Source organism: Strix aluco, chromosome 22, assembly GCF_031877795.1.
Source record: "Strix aluco isolate bStrAlu1 chromosome 22, bStrAlu1.hap1, whole genome shotgun sequence".
NCBI lineage: Eukaryota > Metazoa > Chordata > Aves > Strigiformes > Strigidae > Strix > Strix aluco.
Window position 1 is genome coordinate 3350625 of NC_133952.1, and position 27021 is coordinate 3377645.

At 46.9% G+C, this 27021-nt stretch overlaps 1 protein-coding gene across 4 annotated transcripts in view; it reads left to right on the forward strand.

Moving 5' to 3' along the window:
- ACAP3 (ArfGAP with coiled-coil, ankyrin repeat and PH domains 3) overlaps positions 1-25153 on the forward strand; it is a 99956-nt gene extending 74803 nt beyond the window's left edge. Inside the window, exons 10-25 of one of the 4 annotated variants that reach the window (XM_074848031.1) lie at positions 1375-1487; positions 5738-5789; positions 6258-6358; positions 6798-6909; positions 7459-7667; positions 7971-8040; positions 8174-8268; positions 9005-9219; positions 9833-9937; positions 10351-10452; positions 12654-12746; positions 12882-13102; positions 13252-13361; positions 13727-13837; positions 13954-14015; positions 23725-25153. In XM_074848031.1, coding sequence (XP_074704132.1) covers positions 1375-1487; positions 5738-5789; positions 6258-6358; positions 6798-6909; positions 7459-7667; positions 7971-8040; positions 8174-8268; positions 9005-9219; positions 9833-9937; positions 10351-10452; positions 12654-12746; positions 12882-13102; positions 13252-13361; positions 13727-13837; positions 13954-14015; positions 23725-23831 — 1878 coding nt within the window. In that variant the 3' untranslated portion in view covers positions 23832-25153. Of the gene's footprint in view, positions 1-1374; positions 1488-5737; positions 5790-6257; positions 6359-6797; positions 6910-7458; positions 7668-7970; positions 8041-8173; positions 8269-9004; positions 9220-9832; positions 9938-10350; positions 10453-12644; positions 12747-12881; positions 13103-13251; positions 13362-13726; positions 13838-13953; positions 14016-20605; positions 20884-23724 lie in introns of those variants that run through there. The other 3 variants (XM_074848032.1, XM_074848034.1, XM_074848033.1) reach the window with 3 other exon arrangements.
- The last annotated feature ends 1868 nt before the right edge of the window (positions 25154-27021 follow it).

The following is a 27021-nucleotide window of genomic DNA, read 5'->3' on the forward strand; positions in this document are numbered from 1 at the left end:
ATTTATTATAAAACAGCACAGATTCTCATCAAATTTATAGAATTGTTGCTTTGGAGCAGCTCTAAAAAAAAATCACACCTTTGAGTATCTATGAGTTAGAGGAAAATTGCCTCTAGCCTTTGTTTGCAATATGTACATGAAAGACATCTGCAGAAGAGGACCCCCATGGGATTCACCCTCTTACGGCAAGAAAATTTGGGGCTGAGCAGACCTCTCTTAATTGGGTGCCTTGCAGCAGTTTCTAGTGTCTAATTGGGCATCATGCTGTCTTTCCAGGGAATGACTCAGTCCCGTCCCATTATATCTCCTCCTTCTGTATCAGTATTATTCTTATTATGACACCTCCCAGGCAAGCTTGCATCTCTGAACATGAAAATAACTCATCTTAATGAGACTGAAGTGCATGTTGCCTAGCAACACAGCATCACAAGGGTCTTCATATGCTGAGCTAGGAAAGGCACTTAACTTAATGGGGCTGTTTTCACTGCACTGTTGTGTCTTTGAACCAAGTTGTACAGGGGGAAATATTTGTGCTGGAGAGAGAGGGGGGTGTGGGTAGAATGCATCATTAGAGTGGAATCTGTGCAAAGAGACAATGTGCCTTAGTTCCCCAGGTTAGAGGGGACAGTTGGGTTTCATGACCTAGTTTCTCTTGGGAAAGAGGCAGACCGCTGCCCGGGGAGAAGGATCCCATGTTCTGTGAGAGCAGCTGCTGTTCTCTCTGCTCTGTCTTGCTCACCAGCTGCCAGAATCCATGAGATCTATCTGATGAATCAGTGCCAAACCTGACAAATCAGCTCTGACTGGTAGCATAGCATAGAGAATTGAGCGAGCGCAGATTGGAGATGGCATATGATGATAGCTAATGAAAATGGAATTGATAAGTCTTCCCCTCTAGGAATCATCATACCTGTTTTCCTTGTATGAAAAGGCTGGGATTTCTTCTGTTCCTGGCCCACTGCAGAATGGAGAGGTGGTGGCAGCATCCCTAACTCACTTGCCCAGTGAAAGGCACCTCTATTGTTTTATTTCCCATTGCAGACTGCCTGAAATATTGGGAGTTTTTAGCCCTCATGATGATAAACTACCTGCCTTTCTCCTTACCAGCTACCAGAGGCAGGAAATACAGCACATGTATAGTACTTTCCTGCAAACAATAGGGACAGATAAGCTTACTGGAATGAGGATAATTCATGACTGCTATTCATGGCTGCAGCCCACTAAGGCATAGGGATATGCTGCAACAGACAGCTCTGCCTGAACCTTAGGATTTTGACGTGGATATTTTTATCTTGATGTTTTGATTAGGCTCATCTCCATCTTGGTCCTAGAGAGCACACTCATGTTAGAGTCTCAGTCTCTCTCTATTTGCAGGACTTCTCCTATGATGACTCAAAGGTGGAGTTTAATGTTGATGCCCCGAATGGAGTGGTGATGGAAGGCTACCTCTTCAAGAGAGCTAGCAATGCTTTCAAAACATGGAATAGGTGAGTAATAACTCATATTCCACTTGATATTTGGGCTGAGACTCTGAACACGGCTAATACTGCCTGCACAGGAATATGCATCACTTTTAGTGATATCTTAGCAACAGTTAATGAGGTTGGTTTGATAGTTTCTGTATACAGACCCTTTTCTTCTAGGAGCATTTTGCATGTGGGTTGAGGGAGGTGATCCTTATGCGGCAGTAGTGAGGCCACATCTGGAGTACTGTGTCCAGTTCTGGGCTCCCCAGCACAAGAAAGATACGGACTTACTGGAGGGGGTCCAGTGAAGGGCCACGAAGGTGATTAAGGGGCTGGAACAGCTCTCATATGAGGAAAGGCAGAGCGAGCTGGAACTCTTCAGCCTGGAGAAGAGAAGGTCCGGGGAGGGATCTTATCAATGTGTACAAATTCCTGATGGGAGGGAATGAAGAAGAGGGAGCCAGACTTCTCAGCAGTGCCTAGTGACAGGACAAGAGGCAATGGGCACATCTTAAAAACATGAAATTTCATCTGAACGCAAGAAACTGCTTTTTTACTATGAGGATGGTGAGGCAGTAGAGCAGGTTGCCCAGAGAGGTTGTAAAGTCTCCAACTGTGGAGGTATTAAAAAACCAGCTGGGCACAGTCCTGGGCAACCTGCTTTAGCTGGCCCTGCCTGGGCAGGAAGGTTGGACTAGATGATCTGAAGAGGTTCCTTTCAACTGAAGTGACTTTGTGATTCTGCTGAGAACCTGTCGCCTGCACATAAGATCAGAACTTGAAGCCATGTTAGTATAACTGCATGTGAGTAAGTCCTCCTGAGAGAAACAGTACCTCAAGAGAGATTAATGTAGCCTTCTCAACACCCTAACCTGGTTATGTGGCGCCAAGTTAGCTCAGAGCAAGAGAGGAATAAGCATCTGCTTCATTGCAATGGTGTTTTAAGACCACATAAATTTTCTACCAGCTCATTATAACTCATGTGCTGAGCTTGTAAAGCCACTTGCTTTGCAGGTCTTTGATACTGGTGTGTTGGAGACCTGTACATTAATCAATAAGAGAGCTAGATGCTCTGTAGTTTATGTAAGTGATTATTATTTCCCTGTTCAAAACCAGGTATTCTTTCTGTGAAGCTGTATATTCCTCTTCGGCTGCATCATGGAATGAGCCAGCTCATGTTTTGCTGCATCTTGGTAAATGCCAGGGGAAAAAACAGTGGAAGAATGACCAGGTTCCATGCAGGGAAGACAGGGCACAATGCAGCTCCAGTCTTGCCATAGGAAAGCTGTAAATTTATAACAATTAAGAGAAATACCCTAACATAGCAGGGCATGCCCTGAGTATCAGACCTGTCTATTCTGGGATGGGGAGATACGTGAGAGTGGAAATATCAATTGTGCTGCTGGGAGTTGAGAAATGGCTTTCTGTGCACTGACCCTGCTCTTAATAATTTATAAATATTTATCTGATAGGTCACTGGGAATGCCAGGCTCATATGCCTCCTGCACTAGTCAGGAGGCTCTGCAGCTGCCAGAGGCCTTGGGAAGTGGAAGCAAAGGTTTCATGTTCTAGCCTTGCTCGATATTTGTGTTTAGTTTCCCTTGAGATAGTCAATGGGTTTTATACACAGTTGTGCAAAAGGATTCAAACCCTTCCAGTGAATTTCTAATGCGTGAGATCGATGCCTTTTGAGCTACATTTCCTCCTCTCACATAACAGGGAAATGATACAATATTAAGAGATCTTTTACTTGGCTATAGGATACATTGTAATAGAATCCTAGAATGGTTTGGGTTGAAAGGGACCTTAAAACTCATCTGATTCCAACCCCCCCTGTCCCAGGCAGGGACACCTTCCACTAGCCCAGGTTGCCCAAAGCCCTGTCCAACCTGGTCTTGAACCCTTCCAGGGAGGGGGCAGCCACAGCTTCTCTGGGCAACCTGTGCCAGTGTCTCACCACCCTCATATGGAAGAATTTCTTCCTTCTATCTAATCTAAATCTACCTTCTTTCAGTTTAAAACCATTACCCCTTGTCCTATCACTACATACATTCAGAGTATACACCACAGCAAGGCTAAATGTGCTGTTGTTAGACTTTGGAATAAATAAGCACTAAATGGTTCAGTGAACAGTTTGTGGTATGCACAGAGACTGCCTGGTTTTGCTTGGAAAAAAAATTAAAATTATTAGAGATCTCTGAATTGGTTAGATAAGTGATTCTTTCTCTCTGAAGCTTCCCCTAGTACTAAGGAGATTGCAGTCAAATTTAGTATGATTTTGTTACCCCTCAGGCTCTCTGGTCCCCTGACAGTTAAGTACTAAGTTTGCACTTGAAGGAACCAGAAACCAGAACAGCAGCTACAGCACAGTGCATCGTGGTGTTTGATTTCAGTGCTCACGGGCTGTTGCACTCAGAAGGTATCTTAGCTGAATTTTTATCAACCTTTTAGGATTTCCTGCTTGGTGTTTCCTAAGCAAAGTACAGCCTCGGTCCGTAGCATGGCTGCTTTCACTGACACCACATGTTTTTGTAGAGCCAAAGGTCGTTCCCAAGTGTGTCAGGTTAACGTCAAGATTTGTGCTTGATCCTGTGATAGAGAGGAATGATTCCAGGCAACTCCCTCCTAGCAACTCCCCTGGCTGGGAATTCAAGGGTCATTCCAAAGGGCACTTATCCTGGAGGGAACATGACCCTCTGGGACTTTCTGGTTTTCCTGATGTCTGAAGTAATGTTAGTGTCAAGGGTTCCAATTTTTCCCTGTCCCCCAAATCCCAGCTCTCCTCCCTGTATCCTCCTACATCCCAGTCATACACAGTCCATATCCTCCCCACAGCCATCTCTGTCTCCTCAGTCCCACCCACTCTTAGCCATATCTACTCACATCTTAGCTATTCACAGCTCCTGTAGCCTACTCATCACCTTCGCGCTGTCACTCAGCTATTCACTGTTAGTGCCTCCCCCTCATGTGAGCGGGAGGGAGCAGGCAGAACAGCAAAACCCCCAGTTGAGGATATCAGGCCAGGAGCCAGCACCAGGCAGAAATACGTGCTCTGGGCTGGCGAGCAGGAGAGCACAGCTGCAAGGAGCAGGAGCAGAGACCAGAACCTGAGAGACCAACTTTCCGCTCGGCTTCACGTGACAGCAGAGCTCCCTGAGCAGAGATTGCTGCTGTCACAGCAGCTCAGAATGATGCAGAATCATATCAGCTCATCAAAATGAGCTCCCACATAGATGGGATGGCCTCCAGTTACCTGTATTTTCCCATTTCTCCACAGGCATGTCAAGTCCTTTTGTTGTCTCTTATCTGTTTAATATTTCAGCCGTGACAAAAGAGAGAATCCTGTCTCATCTCATTTTCCCAGGGAACCTAGTTGTTTTGCAAGCAGAGTATGCAACACATGCTCTAAATAACATCTTAGTGCAAGCCTCTTTGACTCTATGCTCAGGTATTCCAGTACCTTCTTCCTGAAGCTTAGTGATGGTCGTGGCTTCCATTGCCCTCCATGAAGATGATCAGATTGCTAAATTTTAGGCTGTATCTTGGAATAAGGAAGTGACTTGGGGGTTTGGATTTAGCACTGAAGATTATGACACCTGGTGGGTAGCATAGCCTATATAAAGAGCAAAATATGCAACTCATTCATATTATTTTCTCCAACACTATTTGTAGAGCTGCCAGTTAGCAGGGTCTTCTGAGATGGATTTTATTTTTTCCCGCCTGGAAGTTTCTTTGTGATATCAAGGAATTTCTGGCTTGCCTTATGACAGCCTGCTGGGAGAGGCAGCAGGCACACTGCATCTGGCATGGCATGTGCAAACACTCCAGCTTCACCAGTGAATGTCAATTATGTTCACTGCCAGTGCAAGTGTGCTCTAACCAGTGTAACATGTCCCACAGGCACTGGATTTACCGCCTGCACCAGGGCCAGTGTGCACACACAGGCTTCTGCCCCAGAAATTGCAGGCAGTAATATGGGACTGCCCTACTCCTTTGTTTCTTGTCTTTCCTTCCTTCTTGCTGTACCTTGACACATCTAGAACACTTGCCAGTGTAGCATCTCAATGCCAGGAGTCATTCCCTGAGGCTGTAAATCCTTTGTTTGTTCTTTGAGGGAGGGCACTGAGCTTTTCTTGTGACATTACTTTCCAACTTCTTGAAATAAATGACACTCTTTTTAAATGCAGAGAGAGCCTGCTCTGCCGCAGAACAAACTGCCTCTCTGTAGCTCTGCTGTTCACTTGTTCTGATGTCTGTCTGTCTTCCCCCAGGAGGTGGTTCTCCATACAGAACAGTCAGCTGGTGTACCAGAAAAAGCTAAAGGTCAGTGAGGCTACCCCAGATGACACTGGTGGATTAGCCAATTTGTCTGGTATCCTGCTTTGCTGGGGAGTTCTGCACCATGGCGGGGGAGTGGGGTGGAATGAGTTGGGAGGGGAATTGGATCAGAGGGACAGCAAGCCCATCCAGGCATTATTGTGCTCCAGAGTTAGACTGTACTAAGAACTAAGTGGCAGCAGATGGTGTTTGTAGTGCTCTAAATATTCCTGTTGAGCAGAGGAAGCTGGTGATGTCCCCAGTAAACCTGCCACTTCATGTGCGTGTTGCCCCACGCTTTGATTCCGTACAACCCCTTCCTATTGCCCTAGACTTAGCTGGTGGTGGGCTGGCTCTGCTCCTTCTGGACTCAGTATGTGCTAACCAGCAGGGTTGGGGAAGGAATTTTCTGAGAGGCCTGATTATGACACAGATTGAGGGAGCCAACAAAGCCACCTCTTCTCACCCTTGCAGGATGTCCTCACGGTAGTGGTGGAAGACCTGCGGCTCTGTACTGTCAAGCCGTGTGAAGACATAGAGAGGAGGTTTTGCTTTGAGGTCGTCTCACCTACCAAGTAAGTTTGGTGGCTTCCCTAGGCCGTCCTCATGGTAGCTGGACTGTGCATGGAACTGCAAGAGATTAGATTTGAGCAGATGCTGCCCTGGGCTATTAAATGTTGACTGGGAGATACCATTGCCTGTGCTCCAGAGTCCCTGTGAGGTGCATCAGACATCAGCGGAGTCAGAGCTAGGCCACACATGCCTAATATACATATTGACAGTGAAAATGGCAGTGGTCAGCTTTTCAAAACAGCTGGCAGACCTGCCTGGAGTTTTTGAAGAGGGAACACCTCTGACAGTGCAAGCTTGTAGGATTAATTTTTGCCCCTTTGCCTGTCAAATCAAGATGCTGCCCCCAATGGAATGTCCGTGCTGAGGATGAAATGGAACATTTTTCACCAAAACGTGCACTCTGTCCTTTTGCTCTTTCCAACTCATTTCCTTCCTTCACAGGAGCTGTATGCTGCAGGCTGACTCGGAGAAGCTGCGCCAGGCCTGGATTCAGGCTGTCCAAGCTAGCATTGCTTCTGCATACCGGGAGAGTCCTGACAGCTATTACATTGAAGTGAGTGGAGGGGTCATGAAAGATCCATATTTGTGTCTTGGAGCCCTGACAGTGGGCTTTTGGGCCGTGGCAGGTCCAGGGTGGGTGGGCCATTTGGAACTACTCTTCTGCCCTCAAGGAAGGGAGCTGATGTCAGTGCTAACTCAAAGGCAACAATTGTTCACCAACCAAAATCACACTTATAAAGCGGCGCTGGGGGAAAGACAAGGCTTTAATCAGTGTTGTCCTAACATCTTCATTTTCTTGCCATCACGCTGGATTGATGTTCCCCCTAGGAATTATGTTCCTTGGGAAGAGCTTGCTCCCTAGCTGGGAGAAGTGCAAGCAAGGCACCGCGATAGCGAGGCTGCGTGCTGCCCGCTCTCCCAGAGCAGGGACGGGGTGCAGCACTGTCTTGTGGCAATAATAGAGATTAATGAGGCTTTACCTGTTCCCTTCTTGGACTAGCCCTAGGTTATCCTTCTTCAGGTAATGCTTCCTCTGCTATGCAAAGCTCTGGTTCGTTCCACAGTGCTTTGCAGAATCCCAGAACCCTTTTTTTCCTTGCAGAGACTGGACCGGACTGCTTCCCCATCAACTAGCAGCATTGATTCTGCTACCGACTCCCGGGAGCGTAGTGTGAAAGGCGAGACCATCTTACAGAGAGTGCAGAGCATCCCTGGGAATGACCAGTGCTGTGACTGTGGTCAGCCCGATCCTCGCTGGGCCAGTATCAACCTGGGCATTCTGCTGTGCATCGAGTGCTCCGGTATCCACAGGTACTGTGTGCACGTGTGCTCCGTGCTGCTAGCCAGCGATGGATTGCAAGCTCCTGGAAAAAAATAGTGGAGCCTGAATTGCAACTGACTATAATGTTTGTACAGATAGATTCAAAAATAATTGCTTGGTGTGGTACCTGTGTGTGCAGGTACATCTGTATATGCATATACATAAAGATCTCTGCTATAGCTATGGCTGTATAGATAAATACATAAGAACTGGATTGATCTTGTTCATCTTATGATGCAAGTTCTGTTTTGAGGCATGTAACCATTTCAGTTTTCTTTCTTTTGGATAAATAGGAGTCTGGGTGTTCACTGCTCTAAGGTCCGATCTCTCACACTGGACTCCTGGGAGCCAGAGTTACTGAAAGTGAGTGTTGGCTTTTAACAGCAAGAACTAGACAAGTGGTGGATGTGAGGGAAGTCTTACTTGGTGGTACGCTAGACTAGAGAGAAGGTAGCTCCTCACCTGAGGATTTCACTCATTCCCTGTTGTATTGCAGCTGATGTGCGAGCTGGGGAACAGTACCATGAATCAGATTTATGAGGCACAATGTGAAGAGTTGGGACTTAAGAAACCAACAGCCGGGAGCTCCAGGTGAGTCTGAGTGCACACGCTGGTCCTCTCAGTCCTGTGGAAAGCTATCCATCCACACAGCGAACCCAGTACCCTAAGCTCTCTGGTAAGTCAGATTAAAAGTGTGACTGGCCCTTTACTGAGGGCCAAAACTACCTCAGGTTACACCTATCTCGACCCACTCCCTCTGTAGCTAGCCTGAGCTGGACTCTCAGAAAGGTCAGTGGGGCATTACCAGCCAGCAAACCTTGTGAAAGATGCTTGGGAACCAGGGCTTGCTGCATTTACACCTGCTCTGATGCCTTTCAGATATGTGTAATGGGAGCATGTGGTGTTGCCTAGGGCTGAACATCTCATTCCACTCTCAGCTACACCCTGCAGGACTTAGTTTTGCTTTGAAATTGGGAGATATTTTTAGGTTTGAGAAACTCCCCCTTCTTAATATAGGCCTCAATGATTTTTAGGACTCAAAAGCCAGGCTGATAAAATGACCCAGAGCAGCTCTGTCTCCTTGTGGCTGTTTGCTTTAGGCAAATTGGTCAGAGAGTGGAATAGGCTGCCCAGGGAGGGGGTGGAGTCACCATCCCTGGATGTGTTTAAGGGTCGTTTAGATGAGATGTTGGGGGATGTGGTGTAGGGGAGAACTTTGTAGAGTCAGGCTGATGGTTGGACTCGGTGATCCCAAGGGTCTTTTCCAACCTGAATGATTCTGTGATTCTGTGACCCTGTGCACAGCTTTATGCTGCCCTTCTCTTAGGCAGGACAAGGAAGCCTGGATCAAGGTGAAGTACGTGGAGAAGAAATTCCTGAAGAAGCTGCCAAATGGGGAGACTCTAACAGAAAACGAGCGGAAACCTCGACGCTGGTGTGTGAAGAAGTGCCAGAGACACAACAGCACCACGAAAGCACCCACGGCTCGTAGAAAGTACCGCCACGAAGCAGGCAACGCCTCGCCAGCCATGCTGTCATCAGGTGGGAACCTCGCGGGCCCCGCTGCCCTCGCAGAGCTGTGTTGGCCTGCCCGCCGCTCTTCGTAGGTGTGTACACGACTGCCCTAGTAACACGTGTGGCCCTGTCTGTCTCTAGGACCTGCAAGCCTGCCAGAGATAGAGGCAAAAATGCTGTTGCACAGACCGTGGTGACACAGGTCTTCAGAGCCATTTTCTAAGCTTTTCCATCTGTTTAAGGAGGTTCTTGTGGCTAAAGGAGATCATTACACTAGGGCGATCCAGCAGCTTCTAAGCTTGCTTTGTGCATTTTCTTTTGTATTCCAGCTTCCTGCTTTTTAATAAGTTTCAAATCCTTTTATTTTTACCTGCTTGATCTGTAAGAGAGGCCATGCTTATGAAGGGTTCTGGCTGCTCAGAATGCTCTGGGATGATTCGGTCTGCAGTGTATCACCTCCTGTGGTCAGGGCTTTGTTATATTTTGATGGTGCACATGGGCACGAGTATGGCCCTGGACACATCTGGGGCACGTTGGACGTGCAAGCTCAGCCTGTGTAAATACAGCTGTAGAACTGTCTCTCATTTGTTCATTTGCATGTTATTAACTATGTATTTCAAAATCTCTCTGTGTAAAATAGCAGCTACGCTGGAGAGGAAGTTCCGTCGAGATTCCCTCTTCTGCCCTGATGAGCTGGACTCTCTCTTCTCCTACTTTGACACTGGTGCTGGCTCCGGCCCACGCAGTAAGTACAAAGAAAGAAAGTGTCTCTGCTCCTGGCACGCTTTACCTCCCAGCTCTTCTAGGGCATGTGCATTGCACCAGACCTAAGGCAAGGTATTGGCCTCACTGGAGAGAGGGTAAATGTTTCAGAAGAGTGATGAGGAGTTAGTTGCACAAACTCTAACTCATTGCTCTTTTATTGCACTTATTATTTTAATATCCTATCCAGTCAGTCGCTGGTGTTTGCATTCTGGTGGATGGGGTTTTTTCCCCAACATCTTTTACTCCCAGGCTATGCATTCCATTGGCTTTTTTTCTGATTTTAGTTTTGGCTTTTAATTTTTTTTCCTTTTTTAGCAAGTCTTACTGCGGACAATTTTTCTTTTTGTGTTTGTGACGATGAACTCCCCTCATATTCCGTCCACCTTCCTCTAGGTGCCAGCCACATCTCTATGCAGCATCCGCTAACAGGTGGCCCATGGAGTGGCAGTGGCATTGGTCCCGGTGGGAGCGGTACGCCGTTCCTCCTGGACGGAGGTAAGGTGACGCTCTGGCAGCTAGCAGCAAAAGAGACATCCAAATTTTACTTGTTCCAAACCAAGCTTCAGAGGCAGTTTTGTATTTTCTTTCAGCCAAATGATTGGAACCCATACGTTACCAGTCCCTTGTGGGAAAGACAGGCTTGGCAGGCTTTTGAAAGGCTAAAAGGTTCCCAACAGTCAGGTTACTACATCTTAAAGGAACAACTGTCCCTCAGATGAGAGAAAGGATCCAATCCTGTACAGGTGGGATCTCATGGCAAATAGGAAATAAGAAGCATTTACTTCAAATGCCCCCCATCTGTCACAGACTAGTCGTGTGGTCTGCTATCATACTTGGCTGAGGAGTGGTAACTTTTTAAAACTTACTAGCTCAGTTGCTTGTTATTGTATGAACTGAGGAGAAATATTTACAGTCCTCAACACAGCAGAAAATCACAGGCTTTTCCACGAGTACATGTTACTGCCTGAAATCAGTGAAGAAGGTGCTTTAGTGGTTGTCTGAATCAGTGTCTCCAGGGCTATTGCAGTTTCAAGGGATTTAGTGTTATTGGTCAACAGAAACAATACTTGGGAGATGTAGAACTTCAGGGTTGCTCAACATCTGGCTCCTGTAGAAAACAGGAATTTTATCATTGATTCAGTGGGAACAGAACTGGGAATTTGACCTCTTAATATTCATGTGATATGAGCCAGATCCTCCTTTCTTGCTTTGGTGTAAATCTAGAGTAGTGCCATGTGGCCTCACTGGAGTCACTCTTTACTTGTACTGACAAAATGGAAAGCATAGTCTCACCAAGCAGTATGTTTGCTTTCTACAAAAAACCAGCAATGATTTTTTTTTTTTGACAGCAAATCCGAAAAAAGATTTGCATGATGTGTGCCACTTTAAACCTTTCCTGTTGTAGCTTCATTATCTCCTTTGGCTGTTGAGCAGTGCTGAAGGATTGCTTGTGAGCTGTGATTTCAGGACCACTGCTTTAGAGGCTGTTCTTTGTCTGGGACCTAGCTGTAGCTGCTCTGGAGATTTCAATGGACAGCCTTTAAGGTTAAGGTGTCTTGTTTTCAGGTTTCTGGTTTTCAAGGCTCAGATCTTTAGTTCTTGCAGGCTTTCCTGCTATTACTCTTTGCAAAGGCTACTCAGCTCATATTTTAGAATCATTTTGTCAGCTACAACTTGGATTGTTTTTCTTTCTAATCACAGTTGTTTGAGGGTAGGTCTTGGGGTAGATCATGGGGACTTAACCTTTTGAGTTCTGGGAGCACAGACACCCCCAGCCCTTACAGTTATTGGGAAGTTAAAAGCTGAATCCAGCCAGAGTTCCCAAAGGGGCTGGGCATCCCTCAGGGCAAAGGTGATGTGCCATCCCTGTTCCCGCAGGGGCAGTTTCTGCATGTGCTTCTTCCTTCCTTCTGTCATTTTCTTGACTGCTTTTGGGTGCAAACTGGAAAAGGTACAGAGTTTCTCTGCTGCTGACACATTGTGTGTTCTTGGACAAGTTGCTTCATCTCTTCATGACTCCATTTCTTGTATGTAGTCAGCTGTCTTGTGACATTCACCAGCTAAGCAGGGAAGGTGGGAAGCACTGTGGGGGAACAGAAGGGATGTCTGTGAAGGTGAAGGAGCCAACAGACAATGGTTTTTAAGAATTTGGCTTGAGATATGCACTGTTGATATTATTTGGCCCAGTCATGGTCAGTAATCTGTCACGAGCAATGCATTGGCAAAGTGCCCCAGTGAAAACTGAAAAGTTCTGGGGAGAGCACGGATAGAGTGGAAACTGAGATTATTAGTGGTAAAAGCAGAGCAGTGTCTTCATTTGCTTGTGACGCTGCATAACCTGCTGCAAAGCTGTCTCTGCTGCTGCTCTGCTCCAGTCTCTGTCACAGCGTCCCTCATGAATTGCAGCAAGGGCTGTCCTCAGCAGCCCAAAGTGCCATGGCAATGTTGGAGCATCCCTGCATGAAGGGCAGCGTGGGGACACGGACACCATAAGGCTTTGCAATTTTTCCTTGGGCAGTTTTACTGAGTGGGGCTAAATGGGCTAGAAGTCCCCCTCTCCCTTGCCAGCAGTGCCCGGTGCAATGTGTGTGTGACATTCTGCGCAGCCCTTTATCCCCCCGTGGTCTCAGCTGTGCCTGGTTCTGGAATGCCTGTGTATTAAAATGGGCTTGGTTTGTCTTCTGTTGGCCCTGCAGGTCTGAGCAGCGACAGCGGGCTTGGAGGAAGCACAGATGGCAGCACCGATATCCTGGTGTTTGGCTCTGTGGTGGACAGCGTGACAGAGGAAGGTGGGTGTCACAGGCTGTTGGTGGAGGCAGGATGGACGGTCAGGACTGCCTGGTGCCAAGAACAACAGGGAACATAAGAAATTGGAAATGCGAAGCTTTTTGGGTCATCTCTCTCCATCCTTTTCTGCCTCTTAGAGTGTGAGGTGTCGGAGGAGTCAAGCGGCGAAGCAGAGATTGAACAGGAGGCATCAGATTTGGAGGACCTGAGGGAGCTGCATCCTGGCTTGTTGATCTACAAGGCAGCACAAGCCCGAAACCTGCCTCTCATGGCAGAAGCACTCGCACATGGTGCTGAGATCAACTGGGTGAATGATGAAGATGAAAACAAAACTCCTCTGATTCAAGCTGTGATGGGGGTACGTTGGGTGGCTGGGAGGCCACTGTGAGGCCTTGACTCTAGTTCAGAGCGCGCTGACAGCGGGCAGCTTACAGCCTGGTACATGCTCATGCCTCCTCTTGGTACTGCTGGCTGAATTTATTTAGAAATTCCCCTTTACCTTGCCAGGGCTCCTTGATAGCCTGTGAATTCCTGCTGCAGAATGGGGCAGATGTTAACCAAAGAGATATCCGAGGCCGCGCTCCCTTGCATCACGCCACGTACCTAGGGCATACTGGGTGAGTTCTTTGCACGTTGCAGTGAGATGCTCCCTCACCCTTGGGTTGAGGATCAGTGTGAACACTGAGAGTCACAGGGTGAGGTGGGCAAGGGAGCTGGGTTTTGGTGAATTTTGCAAAACATGCCTCTTTATATCACATCAACAATTTGTCTTCAGGATAATTGCCCCCATGATGATAGATGGGGGGTAACTGGGCCCTTGTACCCCCGTTCCTTTCTCCATGCCACCGCAGCCTTTCCTGATTTAGACCAGTAGAAGTGAAGCTGTGCCTGCCTGTGGAAGGACAGTGCCCTCTGCCCCCTGCAGTGTGGGCTGGGGGAGCTGGAATTTCTGCTCTGATGGTCTTTTCTTTCTCTCCTGCAGTCAGGTCTGCTTGTTCCTCAAGCGAGGGGCAAATCAGCACGCGGTGGATGGCGATGGGCAGGACCCGCTCAGTATTGCTGTCCAGGCAGCCAATGCAGACATAGTTACCTTGTAAGTGCAGCCAGGACTCTGCAGTGTGTGTGTGTACAGGAACACTGCCTGTAAATAGCCATCAGGGAAGGAATAACCAAACCTCTCTCCCTTGTGCTTTCTCTGTTTCACTCTAGGCTGCGTCTGGCTCGAATGAACGAGGAGATGCGAGAAGCAGAGGGTCCCTTTGGACAACCAGGTCAATATCCCAGCAACAGCCCTACTGAGCTGCAGTACAGGAAGTGTATACAGGAGTTCATCAGCCTTAATATAGATGAGTGTTAGTGACAACTCCCCCACCTCCCCTTTGCTGTCTTGAAGTTGGGCTGAATTTCTAAAAGCCCCGAGAGCCCCATCCTTGGTATACTGGTGTTTCTTGCAGATTGGTCTGTTTTTGATGCCTGCACATATAGGTTGAGATGCGCACAGGAAGGAAAAGGGGTCTTTCCTGTTAGTGTTAAGTTCTCATGCTTGACTACTGGATGGTTGATTTTGTGTAGGAGACTCCTAGGGCATAACCACAGACCATGGCGTGTGGACTTGAGTGTGTGAAAAGTATGGGAGACGAGTTTAGCATTAAAAAAAAAAAAAAGAAAAAAAAAAAAAAAGAAGAAAAGGAAACCCTCTATCACCAGGAGAAACCCACCAACAATATGATCAGATGAACCTGTCTCTGCTTCAGTGTAGTTACCATGCACTGAGTTCTCGTCTGAACAGTTTGTTTGGAAGGGATTCTGACGTGGAGCCCTCTGTCCTGGCAGCAGGACCAGCAGCCTGCTCTCTCATGGGACTGCTGCAGAGTCTGGCAGCTGCCGGGGCCAGTTTAGAAACCTAAAAGATGACCTCTAAGTCAGGAGCAGGCTGTTTTGTGGGGCAGAGATATTTCTGCTCCAGAAGGCACAAGAGAAGGGGTAGGATTGAGAGCGATGGCTACTCACCTTAATTGCTCTCAGGACTATACCAGCCACGCTCCCCTTTTCTTGCCTGTGGTGGTTAGCTGGTCAAAGCCATAGCTCGCCTGCTTCCTGGGCCAAGATGCAATCTGCATGGTGTTACAGAAGCAGCAGTGCTAATTTTCTGAGGCTGGGAGAAGCTTGTCGCTGGCGATGGGCTTTGTGTCAGGGAAGAAAAGCCACGTCCAACTCCCACTGCCCAAATGGCTGCCTGCACGATGCAATTTGACTTTAGTTCCGTTTGTTTCCTGGTCACTTCAGATTTCTGACTTAGCATCTCTGTGAAGGAGACTTCTACTCGCATGTGAACCCCTCTGTGCTCTCCCTCCACGTGCTAAAGCATGTGAGTAGGGCATCTCAGCAGCTGGCCCAGGGCCTTTTGAGTTCCCCAGTTCCAATGACCAGCAGAATCTTCTTTTTGTTTCTTTCCTTGTATTATTCTTTGCTGGATTGGGGGAATGTGTTTCTACTTAGAGCACTTTGTTGCTATGTTTATGGTCTGTGTTACGGGATCATGCTGCAGTAGCTCTGCTGAGATGCTGCAGCCATGTAATCCTGCTGGGGAGGGCTTACAGAGTGCACGTACTGCTGGCAGTCTGGATGCCAAGCTGAGGTGTGCTCCTGTAAGAGCCTCTTCAAAATGCCCTTAACTGCAAGTGACATCTGAATTTTTCAGGACTCGTGGGTGGTATTTAGCCTGCCTGGGCACCTAGGCTGCTGGCTCTGGGGTTGGGCCATAGTGCCTTACGGATAGTGCTGGGATCTTGAGGGGATCAGGATCTCGTAAGGAATGCAAGAATACCAGGCAGAGTTCCCCATCCTCCTGCATTACATCAGCAGTGATCCACAATCATACTCTTTTTCATCCAATACACATTTGACTACCTTTTTTTGTATCCCAGCTGCTGTCATGCTGCAGCCCTTAGTGGATGAAACCTTTGCAGGTTTGTTTCTATTGACTTAATTGTGTCCTCTGATACTGAAGCAACAGTGATCCAGCTCTTCACTCAAGATACTGCCCTCAGAGACTAAACCAACAGCACTCAGTGTCCCCCCCCACATCTAAAAGTGGAACAATGAAGAATCTCCACTTAGTCTCTAGTAGGGTGTCCTCTCAGTTCAAGGGGGAGTCCCTGCTTCCTTAGGAAAGTGTTGTCCCAAGTTTTGCTGCAGCCAGACCACAGTTTTCTGGGTCTTGAAGTACATCTTTTCTCATTCTTGTTCCCTTTGGAGCTTTGGGGTGCTCTGTACCTAGTGCTGAGTTCTGATCTCAGTCCCAGTTGTCCGTTGCGAATCTGAAGTGATCCTGGTGACTGCAGTGAAACTGCTGCGGAGCAACGGCGGTGCAAAATCAGGCCCAAATTAATGAGCTTGGCCCCGTCAGCCTTTTCATCATTGGCAATGCCTTTCACAGCCTTTTCTCCCTCACCCTGCTCTTTCTGTGCCCGGGGGCCAGTGCTCTGCACGCTGCTGCAGAACCTGGGCTGCCTAACTCCCGCCTTGGTGACCCTGCCGATTCACAGTAGGCCGGTGGCTTGGAGGGGGAGTGCACCGTGCAGACTTGCATTCTGCCTTCTCCAGGGCCTGGTCTGGAACTATCCTGTGGTCTTTGATCAGGCAAAACTCCCTCTGAACCCTTCTCTGAGTAGAAGCTGTGGGATGTGCCCTGAACAGTTGGCAGAGGGCAGATTGCTCGGTCTGTATTTGTATCCTGCTCAGCTCTGGCACCCTCAGGAGTGATTCAGGATTGCGTGTGGGATGAAGCAGAGTGGCATAAAACGCCATCATTGCTGGAATTCGGTTTCAGAGGAATGCTAGGATGTATAAATCCTTAGTTCAGAGGACAGTTTCTTTGTGAGTAGGGACCGTGTTCTGGCTGTAGCTCCCACACGTGACTCTGGAGTCGCATCACTGAGTGACGAGGGCTGACTCCAGGCTTTACACCCGTGTAAGTGATGCCAAATGTAGGCAGATGTGCACTGTGCACGCAGTCTCCTCCAGGTTGCATTTAATATGCCCTGGATTAAATTATCTTTCTTCCTGATACCTGTGTGAAGGTATAGCCAGCAAGGCTGCCCACTCAGCGTTTCTTGTGCAGGATTAGAGGACGTTACCACTTCACAGCCTCATGGAGCTTCATCTTTCGGTCCTTTGCATTGGGCTTTGTCTTCTTTCTGGTCCAAGTCACCCTAAATTTAAATGGGGTCCCCCACTGAGCAGGGTGGTGCCTTCACTCGTGTGTCACTGCCCCATTTGACAGCCCTTTCTTGTCAGCCGAGCTCACTTACTCTGCAACTGGTGGTAGAGTTACTATCAGTCTGAGTGGGGTCAGGAGTAAATCTAGTTTTAATGCATCAGCACTTAGAGTGCTCGGTACAGGAATCAATATCCAGCCAAGAACTCGCTCTGTTTCCTGGGTTAGGAACCAAGAGATTCTCTGTAATGAATTCTCGTCGATAATCCTATCCCATTTGATACTGATGGGCATCAGTTTAGACATTTGTCAGTGCTGATGTCCCCTCGAGTTGTGCCCTTTCCTAGAAAAAGGCCACACTGAATCAAATCTGGCATCTTTCAGGGTACTTCAGAGATCTGGAAGGTGAAAGAGATGTTCCACCACTGCCATGGTCCTATTCTGTTAATGAATTTCAGCATGGTCATTGTCTAGCAATGTTTTTTACATGTACAGCAACTTAAAACACCCCAATTGGTTTTCCAGTTTTTTATGAGAAGGTAGAAATATGACTGATCCTTTCTGTAAGCCAGTGAGAACTGGAGACGTGGCTTCCACTTTGGGTCACCTTATTTCACAGTCAGCGTTAGTGGCTTATGAGAGCAACACAGAAATCATGTACAGTTTAGGTCCATTGAAGCTCAGACTCACTGCTGAAGTACATGAAGTTAAAGCATTTGTAAATACTGATGCAAAAAGCGGTGTCTTGCAAGACAATTTATCTATTTAACATGTATTGGTACTTTATTTAGATTCAATGTATAAAGCAACTTTGTGCACTTTTCCTACATACAGTATTGGGGGGTTTTATGTTCTTTTGTTATGGATTTTGTGCTGTCTTTTTTAATCAGTGAAATTGTTAAGTATTTAATTTATTATTGATGTGCCCAGAGGACTAGTGCAATTTTTATTCAATACAGTTTGTCTGTATTTAATGTCAGGATTTTTTTGTAGCATTGTTAGGGAATATTTTTCAAAACCTGCCTTTTTTCCCCCCACAATATTCCTTTCTTCCCCTGCCTCTCCACCCCCCCTTTTCTATTTTCATTATACAGATCATGAGGCATTAAATGCCTCTAGTTTGAAATGTAATCAAACTGTTTAGTACATCCTGCAGTTTCTAAAACAAAAAGGTTCTCCAGGAAAAAAATGCTAAGGAGGCACTTCTCAATGTTTTCTGTGTTTATTTGATTTTTTTTTTTTTTTGATTGGGGGGTGTGTGTGTGTGTGTGCTTAGAAGTTTGGAGGGGAGAGTGGGGAAGTCGTACAGAAAATTTGTTTTCAGCAAAGTAAATGGCCAGCCAGGCTACAGGGAAGACTAGATATTGAACAATTTCTTTTTTTCCTTCTTCAAATACAGCTGTATTTGTGTTGTACAATCTCGTTTGAAATATCTAATGCCAAAACTACTCTCTTTTCGTTCTTCCTTTCTTTTAAAAGAGTGTGTATGTTATCTATATGACAGTAACTTGGTTGCAACCACAGTTAACATGAGGAGATTTGCCTTTGTCTAGAAAGCAACATGCCAGGCATTGTCAAAACACAAATGGACACGAACCATTGCCTCAGCCACGCAGATTCTGTCATCTTTTGAGTTTTTGAGATCTGGGTAAATATTTATATACCTGTCCTAGCTTTTGTTTGACTCAACCCAAACCCTGTAACCAAGTGCCTGGACGGGTAGTCTAGGTTTGAATCTTTGGGGTCTGCCACATGTCTCTGATTCCAAATGGGATGAGTTCAGGTTGCTGGCAAGTGGAATGATACTCTCAGTGTTCCCACTACACATGTCATCCAGGGAAGCCTCAGGTTATTTTAATATTGTTGTCTCTGAGATGGTCTCTGCAATGTGAAATTTCTTTGAGCAATCTAGAGGAAAAACATGGAATCGGAAGAATTTATGTCTCTAAAGAAAAAGATTTGACAAGCTGAGAGTGTGACCAGCATAAAATAGATCAGTAACATCTCAGACCAGAAAAATGGCCATTATTTATGCAAGAGAAAAACAGGACCTCCTAAAGAAATGCACTGATTAACTTACTGTCCAGTGGCCGCAACACAGCTGTTTAGTGCTGAACTACTGTGGTGTTCCTGTGCTGCTCGACTGTCCCCAAACCCACTTCTCTCTCCTCACTGCCCGAGCATTATTGCTTTCAACCAAAGACAAAACAGGATGAACGGATTAAATGTGATACTAAACCATTGATTAGCTGGTGACAAACGCCTGCGTGAGTGTGGGTGTGAGAGTGTGTGCTGCTGTTATATGGAGAAGGGAGCGTGGGGAAGAAGTGGCTGAGCAGGAGAAGGGAGAGTGGGAGTTCTGAAGAAACGATGATTTTTTTTAATTTTTTTTTTTTTGAGATTCTGAAATATAGAGTGCTGTTTCCATAGGAATGTGATTCATATCAGTCTGCCTGCTGGTTCCTCAGCCTTGTAGGGAATTTTGGGCTGGGGTACATCCCTTCTGAGCTGTCTACCCAGCGCTGTGTTAGTGGGACGATAGGGCAGCTGAATAGTTACAGGGGGGGAATCAGGGATAGAGGTGGGGGTAGTAGCCAAGATAGTTTCCAAGGCACGACGAGGACAATGTGTGTTTCTGGTGCAGCAGTTGAGATGGCTAGAGAGGCTCGCTCAAGTAGGAGCATTTGCCCCACAAAGGCATCTCAGCACTTTGCACCTTCCTCGCAGCGAGGGCCGTGAAGGAGCACGTTTAGTTTGTACGCCCTTGTGCTCCAACGGGTGACACGTTGGGAGCGGCCGGGTGGTTGCTGTCAGGTTGCCAGTGGCTTTGTAGACCTGTCTCAGTTGACTTCCAGCCGTCACGTCCCTCTGACAACACGTGAATGTTAGTGTGGAGTCCCCATCCTGGGAGCCCGCTACGTCAGACCTGCGACTGCTGAATCCCACAATTAGAGTAATCCTTCCTTGCTGTAGGGTTACCTAGGCCGGCAGCCTGGAGTGAAAGCCTTGGAGATGAGAAAGCCCAGCCAGCCTCTTCCTGGCTAAGGCTCCCGTACCTTCCTATCTAAACAGCACAGAGAGAAAGAAGTTCTTTAGCCAAGTCAAAGCTGCTAAGTGTGGTTGATTAACACGGCTCCGTTACACACTGAATGGCTGGGCTGCTGTACCAGGGGCTGACACTTGCTGTAAATATGCTATAACCTATTAACCTCCTTCACTTGCCTGCTTTCAGTACAACTTTGTAACACGTTTTTTAATTCCCCCTTTCCCTACACAGCCTGTACTGACTGTAACTATGGAACCAGATATTCTGTATGTTATTATCTTTGTACAATTTTAAAACTGTTGCTGTGGTGTCTGCCTTTTTTTCCCCTCCCTTCTCTTCTATTGTCTCTTGAAACACTGTTAATAAAAATCTAGATAAACTCCTTCCCTCCTCCTCCTTTGGCTTGATTTATTTATGTACGGTTTCTTGCCTTGTTGCCTGTATTAACTGGATCTGGAAAAACCATCCCCTTTTAACCTGTTTTCCTTCTCTGCAACCCACATCTTGAGTTTTATGGCAGTGAATAGACTGGAATGCCACGTAAATACTCTGCATTTTTGTTTCTGTGACACTGTCTCGTGATAATGTGATTTCAGGGTGCTTTGGAAGAAGGCTGGGGTAAAGGTGACAGGCTCAGATCGCACCCCCCCCACCCCACCCATTCATGTTTCTTCAGAGTACCTGAATCAGTTAGTGCTTGGTATGATACAAGCTCTGCTGATGGCCATCCTATAAAAGGAGACCTTGCACTAGATTAAAATATCAGTCTTCTGCACATGGACTACCCTTTCCCACATATCACAGTGCAATCCTTCCCCCGTTGGTTTCTCTCATACTGTGTGTCTGTGGCAGAAAAATAAAAGAAGAAAAGAAAGACTGGCCTGGCCTCATGATTTCTATCATACTTAACATGGAAAACAAATGCAGAAAAACAAAATTGTGGAATAACCTCTGTTTTGCCCTGGCGGGACAAACAGATCCAAATTAATGAATCTGGGTAGGCTTGTGCACTCAGTAAAGGAGTTAAATAGGAAGGATGTGTTGAAATCAGGAGCGTTACAGTCATTTAAGGCATTTACAGAAGGAGAGCTGCATGGTCTTACAGCAAATTTATAAGCACAGAGCTTGGGAGACACATGGCTCGCTCCCAACCCTGTTACCGACTCCTGCTGCCACCTCTTTATTTTACTACGTTTCCATTTGCAGTCTGAAATGGAGACTGTGGTCTCACCCAACCTCACAAGGATAAATGCACTGAAGACTGAAATGCCATTACAGAAAACCAGATTTCCAAAAGACTGTCTCTTTCTTCAGTTAATGAGGACTAAATGCTTAAATATCTGCAAAAATGTGGGACTAATACTTTACTACAATAGGATTCTTGCAATTGTAGTTATATCTGAGTGTTGCCAGAAGATACTTCACCGGTATGCAGGAGGATTAGTGATCTTGATGAACAAGGATATATTCCTGATTTTACCAACATGGTCGGGCTACTGGCAGGGGGTAACGGCAATTCTCTGTCCCACTATCTAAAAGTGCCACTTTGACACCACCCTGCTGGTGTCAAAACTAAGTCAGGATCAAAGAGGAGAAGTAGCGGCTGTTACCTGGTCTCTACACCAGAACTCAGCCAGTTCAGCACTTACTTACCTGTTGCTGCCAGGTAAGCTTAACAGTTCAACAGCAGACTCATTCTAGAAACACCCTGCAGAGACGAGTCTTTATTGTCCTCACAGAAAAGCTGCCTGTTTTCTATCTAGTGTATAAGGGCGGGGGTTTTCTTCATCTCCCAGAAAGGGACCACATTGCATTTAGGGAAGGTGGGGAGGAATAGGCGGTGGGGGAGCGGGTGGAAATCCTAGGAAGCTGGAGTGATGCATGTAGGGAATGAAAGGCCGTGTGGGTCATGGAGGGCCTGTCACTGGTGGGAGGGGACAGTGGTCTAACAGGCTGCAAGGCAGAAGTCACTGTAGCACTGGGATATATTTGTATGCACAGGGCAGCACTGGTGGGGGCAGTGGAAATAGGCTGAGTCCCACCTGTTAAGGAAGGGCTCAAGTGACTGTAATCAGAAGCTAGCAGGTGGGTCAAGATTTTTGTGACAGGCACAAAACCATACATTTCCTGAGCATTGCTGTGCCTGAAAATCAACAGATCCTGATCAAAGCCTGCCTGATGATAAGGCTCATGTTATAAGCCTTTGCCACCTGCATGTGGATAATGCTGAAGACTATTATTCTCAAGACCTTTTGGGCTGGACACTCTTCGTCTACTGAGAAGAGGCAATTCTGACATCCCAGTGTGCTCACCCATGAGCTGGGCTGGAAGGGGACACCACGTTCGCAGAGGGACCTGTCCTGCGAGCTTACCTCAAGAGGAGCAGCTGGAGGAATGCGTCTTGGAGGATGCCTGCAGGGTAGGGAGCACTGCCAGGAGGGTGAGGACAAGCTGCAAGCCTTCTCTGTCCACTCGCAGCCAGACAGACACACTCTCAGACCTTCTCTCCAGCCGAGTTTGTGAAGCAATGCGAAGCTACGCTGGATCCTGCTATCGACTTGGCTTTGTGGAACTAAGTTTTTTTATTACCTTTTCTCTTCCCTCAGCCCTACACCAGTGTTGATGCATGATGTGCCTTGGAGCTATGCAGCTCACAGTAGCTGTGGCTCTACCCTCTCAGTGACTCCCCAGGACATGTCTCCTGTCAAACAAAGGGCACAGGAGCTCTGTATGAAAGACTGTACTTGTGTAGGTGAATACCTGGGATCTTTCACTTATCTTTTACCCTGTGGCTACATGGGTTCATCATCAGGTAAAAATGAGCTCAGTAGCCCAGTCGTTGGCAAAAAATTGCCCTAGAACATCAAGCAGCAAACATACAAGCAGAGATATCATTAATGGGATGCGGGTGCCTAATTATCTCTGGAATTGCAGCACAAATCTGAAACCATTCCTGCATCAAGGGAGATTCTATCACAGAGCCACTGCTGGGACACCTGAACTCTTTGCCTTCACTTGTGGTTTGAGCAGGGCCTTGAGTCAGCTGTCATGGAGAATTGTTATTATCTGATAGTGCTCTTCAACAGGTTGTTGTTTTGTTCCAGTACGGGTGGACTGATGTTGTACCTGCCACAACAAGCTCTGAAAAGTCTGGCGGCCAGAAGAGAAGCCAGACAACTAGTAAATTACTTTATCTCTGTTCCTGGCTGAACGCTGTCGCCAGCAAACTAATATCAAGCCCTGTGTTCCCGACTGCATGAAGCTCTGCTGTTGCACAAGTGGCACAACAAAAGACCTTTGCATTTCAGAGCACTCAGCTTCCAGAATAGAGCTCTCCTTGAAGTCTTAAAAGTCTCTCTACTGTCTCTTGGGCTTTGGAAAAAAGTACCAATAATATTAAAAGGGAGGAATTATCCTTAATCTGATTGTGAAGCAAGAGTTCTGAGAGCATGTTGGCCTATGCAAGCTCATGAATAATCCTGTTCTTATTAACAAAGAATGGAAAGCCAAACCAGAACCCTCTGAGACAGTGCAAGGCAAATGAGCTGGGCTCTGTCTCTGTATCACATGTAGAGCTGTTTCTTACATCCAGATGAAAGTCATGAGTTCCAAGTGAAAATGGCCTGATGCACCATGATCTCCATGGGTGGGAAGTATCAAAGCAAGGCAAAGGAAAAATATGGGGACTAATGCCTCTTCCTGTGTATTTTTGCAGGAGATGCTACCTACCTGGACATCTTCCGGGAGTTCTCTCACATGGCTTCGAACAACCCTGAGAAACTCAAAAGGAGGAGCCTACATTTCAGCCACTCCTGCAGATAGCCCCCTCCCTCCCTCTGCCAAGACCTCCTGCTGGAAGGTCGAGCTCGGAGCTGCCTGAGCTCCGCAGGCGCAGGACAGCAGAAACGTCTGAGCAGGTGTAACAGGCAAGCTGAGCTCAGCTACTGAAGAAAGACGTTCTCTGTTCAGACATGCTTCTACTAGAAACCTGTGTTTTTTCCCCTGGTGTTTGCTTTTGAGCCCGGACCAGGACAATGACAGACCTCCCAGGGGTAATTCTAGCATTGGTACGCGTTCAGACCGTAGGCTGAGGTCCCACGTCTTGATGTACCTGAATGCAGTTTAAAATGAGTTCAGCTGATCTTTTAGCTCTCGATGCCATTTCTACATTGCTATTTCTGGGAAAATCTCCCCTTTCTGGGTGTATGCAAACACTAGCATTTATGATACTGCAGCAGTGCCTGCCCCTAAAATGAAGTACAGGTAAGTGGTCCTGACCATTGAGTGTGCCAGGAGGAGACCAAGTCTGAAGGGCTCTAAAAACTGAGGAAAAGGGAATGTTGCAGAATTTAGATACGCTGCTTTGTGGCAGCGTCACTGGAACCAGACTGCTCAGCTCATTAACAGACAGCGCTGGCCACCAGCCGTGCTCCGAGGCATTTCCAGCTTCCCACAAGGGCAGTAGGATGCAATTCCCTGTGGCAGGAGGCCCTGCACACGCAGACCTCCCGTCCTCTCAAAGCAGAAAGGCTGCCCAGGACACGGCACCAGACTGCCACTAAAGACATGGGGCTCCCAGTCCCAACCAGTCCACCACAAAGCCTTGGGCAAAATACTTCATTTTGCGGTGTAACTCGCCTCTTAAGATACCTCTGCCACTGAGTGCTTTGAGATATTGGGTTTAACATGGACCAGGAGATATGACACCGACCCCATGGAGACTTTACAAGCAGTACCGAAACCAGAATCCAGCTCTTTCCCTCAGGGGCTCTCTATCTCCTACTAGTTGTGCATCTCACTGTTAGGAGAGTTGTACTCTTCTGTAAGGCACAGCTTTCAGTATTATTTTTGTAATTTTTATTATTGTATGTCATAGTTACCACAAATAATAAAAGGTTATGTGTGGACTATACAGGTATAGGCACCATGACATAATAAAGTGCATTGTCAGAATGATCTATATAAACTATGACATGCTGAAATGTAATATATCTTATGGCAGAAGAAATGTATTTTTTTGAAAAGGTGGGAGTGAAAAAATCTCCCATGCAAACATTATCTATGAACTGAGAATAAAGACAGGAATTTTTTTTAAATTCACACACATTTACTCATTCTTTCTGATTCTAGATCTTTACAAGTCAGTGAAGCACTTCAGTATGAGAAGGTTTAAAATATGAAGTTTATCTGGCACAGGTTTATGGCTTGAAAAGAGGAAGCTAAATGAATTTTTCTCCAAAGCGACACAGGATTCTAACTCTCTTGGTAGCCCTTCTGTTTTATCTGATTAAGACATGCTCTAATTTCATTAATGCTATTAATTAAACACACTAGCAACGTGGCAGCTTAATAGACATCTCAGCCCTTCTGACAAGCTGCTTCTCCTAAGAGACAAGCCTCCGACACCTCCCTAACCAGGGACCCAAGGAGAGATGCCACGAGGTGACTGTGGAGCTGCTCGGTGGGCCGTGCACTCGGTGAAGGAGCTGGGCTCCCCTGCCTTGGCTGGGCAGTGGTTTAGATGATGGGCTTGCAGGAAAGCAGCTGCCTCTTGGACCGCTGGAAGCCTCTGGCCACATTTGCAGAAGAGCTTGCCATGCAGCTTGCAGCAGGAAAGGCGCTTGAAACAACCTGCTCCCGTGGAAGGTGTCCCTGCCCGTGGCAGGGGGTTGGGACTAGATGATCTTTAAGGTCCCTTCCAACCCAAACCAGCCTGTGATTTTATGATTTCCTACTGCTTAGCTTTAATTTCTGTGAGAGCGACAGCTATCACAGAAGCTTTCCGTCGGGGAAGAGCAGTAGCCTGGCAGCCAGAGCAGGGAGCTGGCACGCTGCAGTTATACTTCTCTATGGCATTGCTGTGTGATTCTGAGTATGACAGTGTTTCCCATTTCTGCCTCCATTTTTTGCTCCACACTGGAAATGCACAGCTCAGCTATAAGGACATCCAAATAGGACAGATATTTCAGTGATGATATCACAAGCACTCAGGTATAACCCTAATGAAGAATTTGCATGGCTGATTTCTCAACTGGAGCAGGCTACGGGAATGTTCTGTAATAAAGAAGTAACTATTAAGCTGAAAATTAGTCCACACCCTCAGAGAAGACTGCTCTAAGCTACCTTCAAACTGGGTACCTATCACTTATGCTTCCACTAGCTTAGAAACCTTTTTTTTTTTTTTTTTTCTACTAAAGGTGGCACAAGCAGGTGTGAAGCAAGTGTCCCTCTCCCATAGTGAATCCCACACCCTTTTCCTCTTCCAGTCTTACGTCTCCGTACTACCAATAGACACTCCCTGCCCACTCGCATGCTGTGCTGCCAAGGCATCTCCCTCCTGGCTTGCAACACCCCTTGCTCTTCTGGGTCTGCACATGTGTAAACTGAAGCACACACCCCTGCTAACAGATCCTTGTCCTGTATTGCCACATCCCTCTTGTTCCAAATGTGACCATGAGCCAAGACATTCCCACTTGATGCTTGGTCCTGCACTCCTCTGTCCCAAAACTGGCTCCTCCTGAAGTTAGATTACATGATGCAGAATTCTGCAGTCATTTTTTTTTTTGTGCATTGGGACCAGCGTAAAATTTCTTTCAACAATTTCCTGTTAGCCAACCTCTAGCCTTCCCAGTTAGTCCCGGTGGTAACCAGTCTGGGAGTTCTGAGAGGGACTTTCTTTTGAGAGGGACGTGTAGGGGTATGCACACACGGAGCTGTGTGTATACCTAAGGCACTGTAATCTTTCAGTAATGACTTAGTGTGGCATCCACTTGAGTTTTGCATTCCCAGGGCATGCCCAGGTGTTCTGCTTCGAAGTTGGATTCCTCTTCTCTCTTTCTTGTCCCTAGAGCTTTTTTTTCTTCATGGTATCCTTTCTCAACAGTCACTCGGACCACAGTATTGCGTAAAATCACTCTTGTCAGAGCAAAGAAACTGTATTTCCCAGGGCAGGAGACCCAGAGAAAAGGCTGAATCACCCACTGCAATGGAGCCCCCGTGTTCCTATTCACCG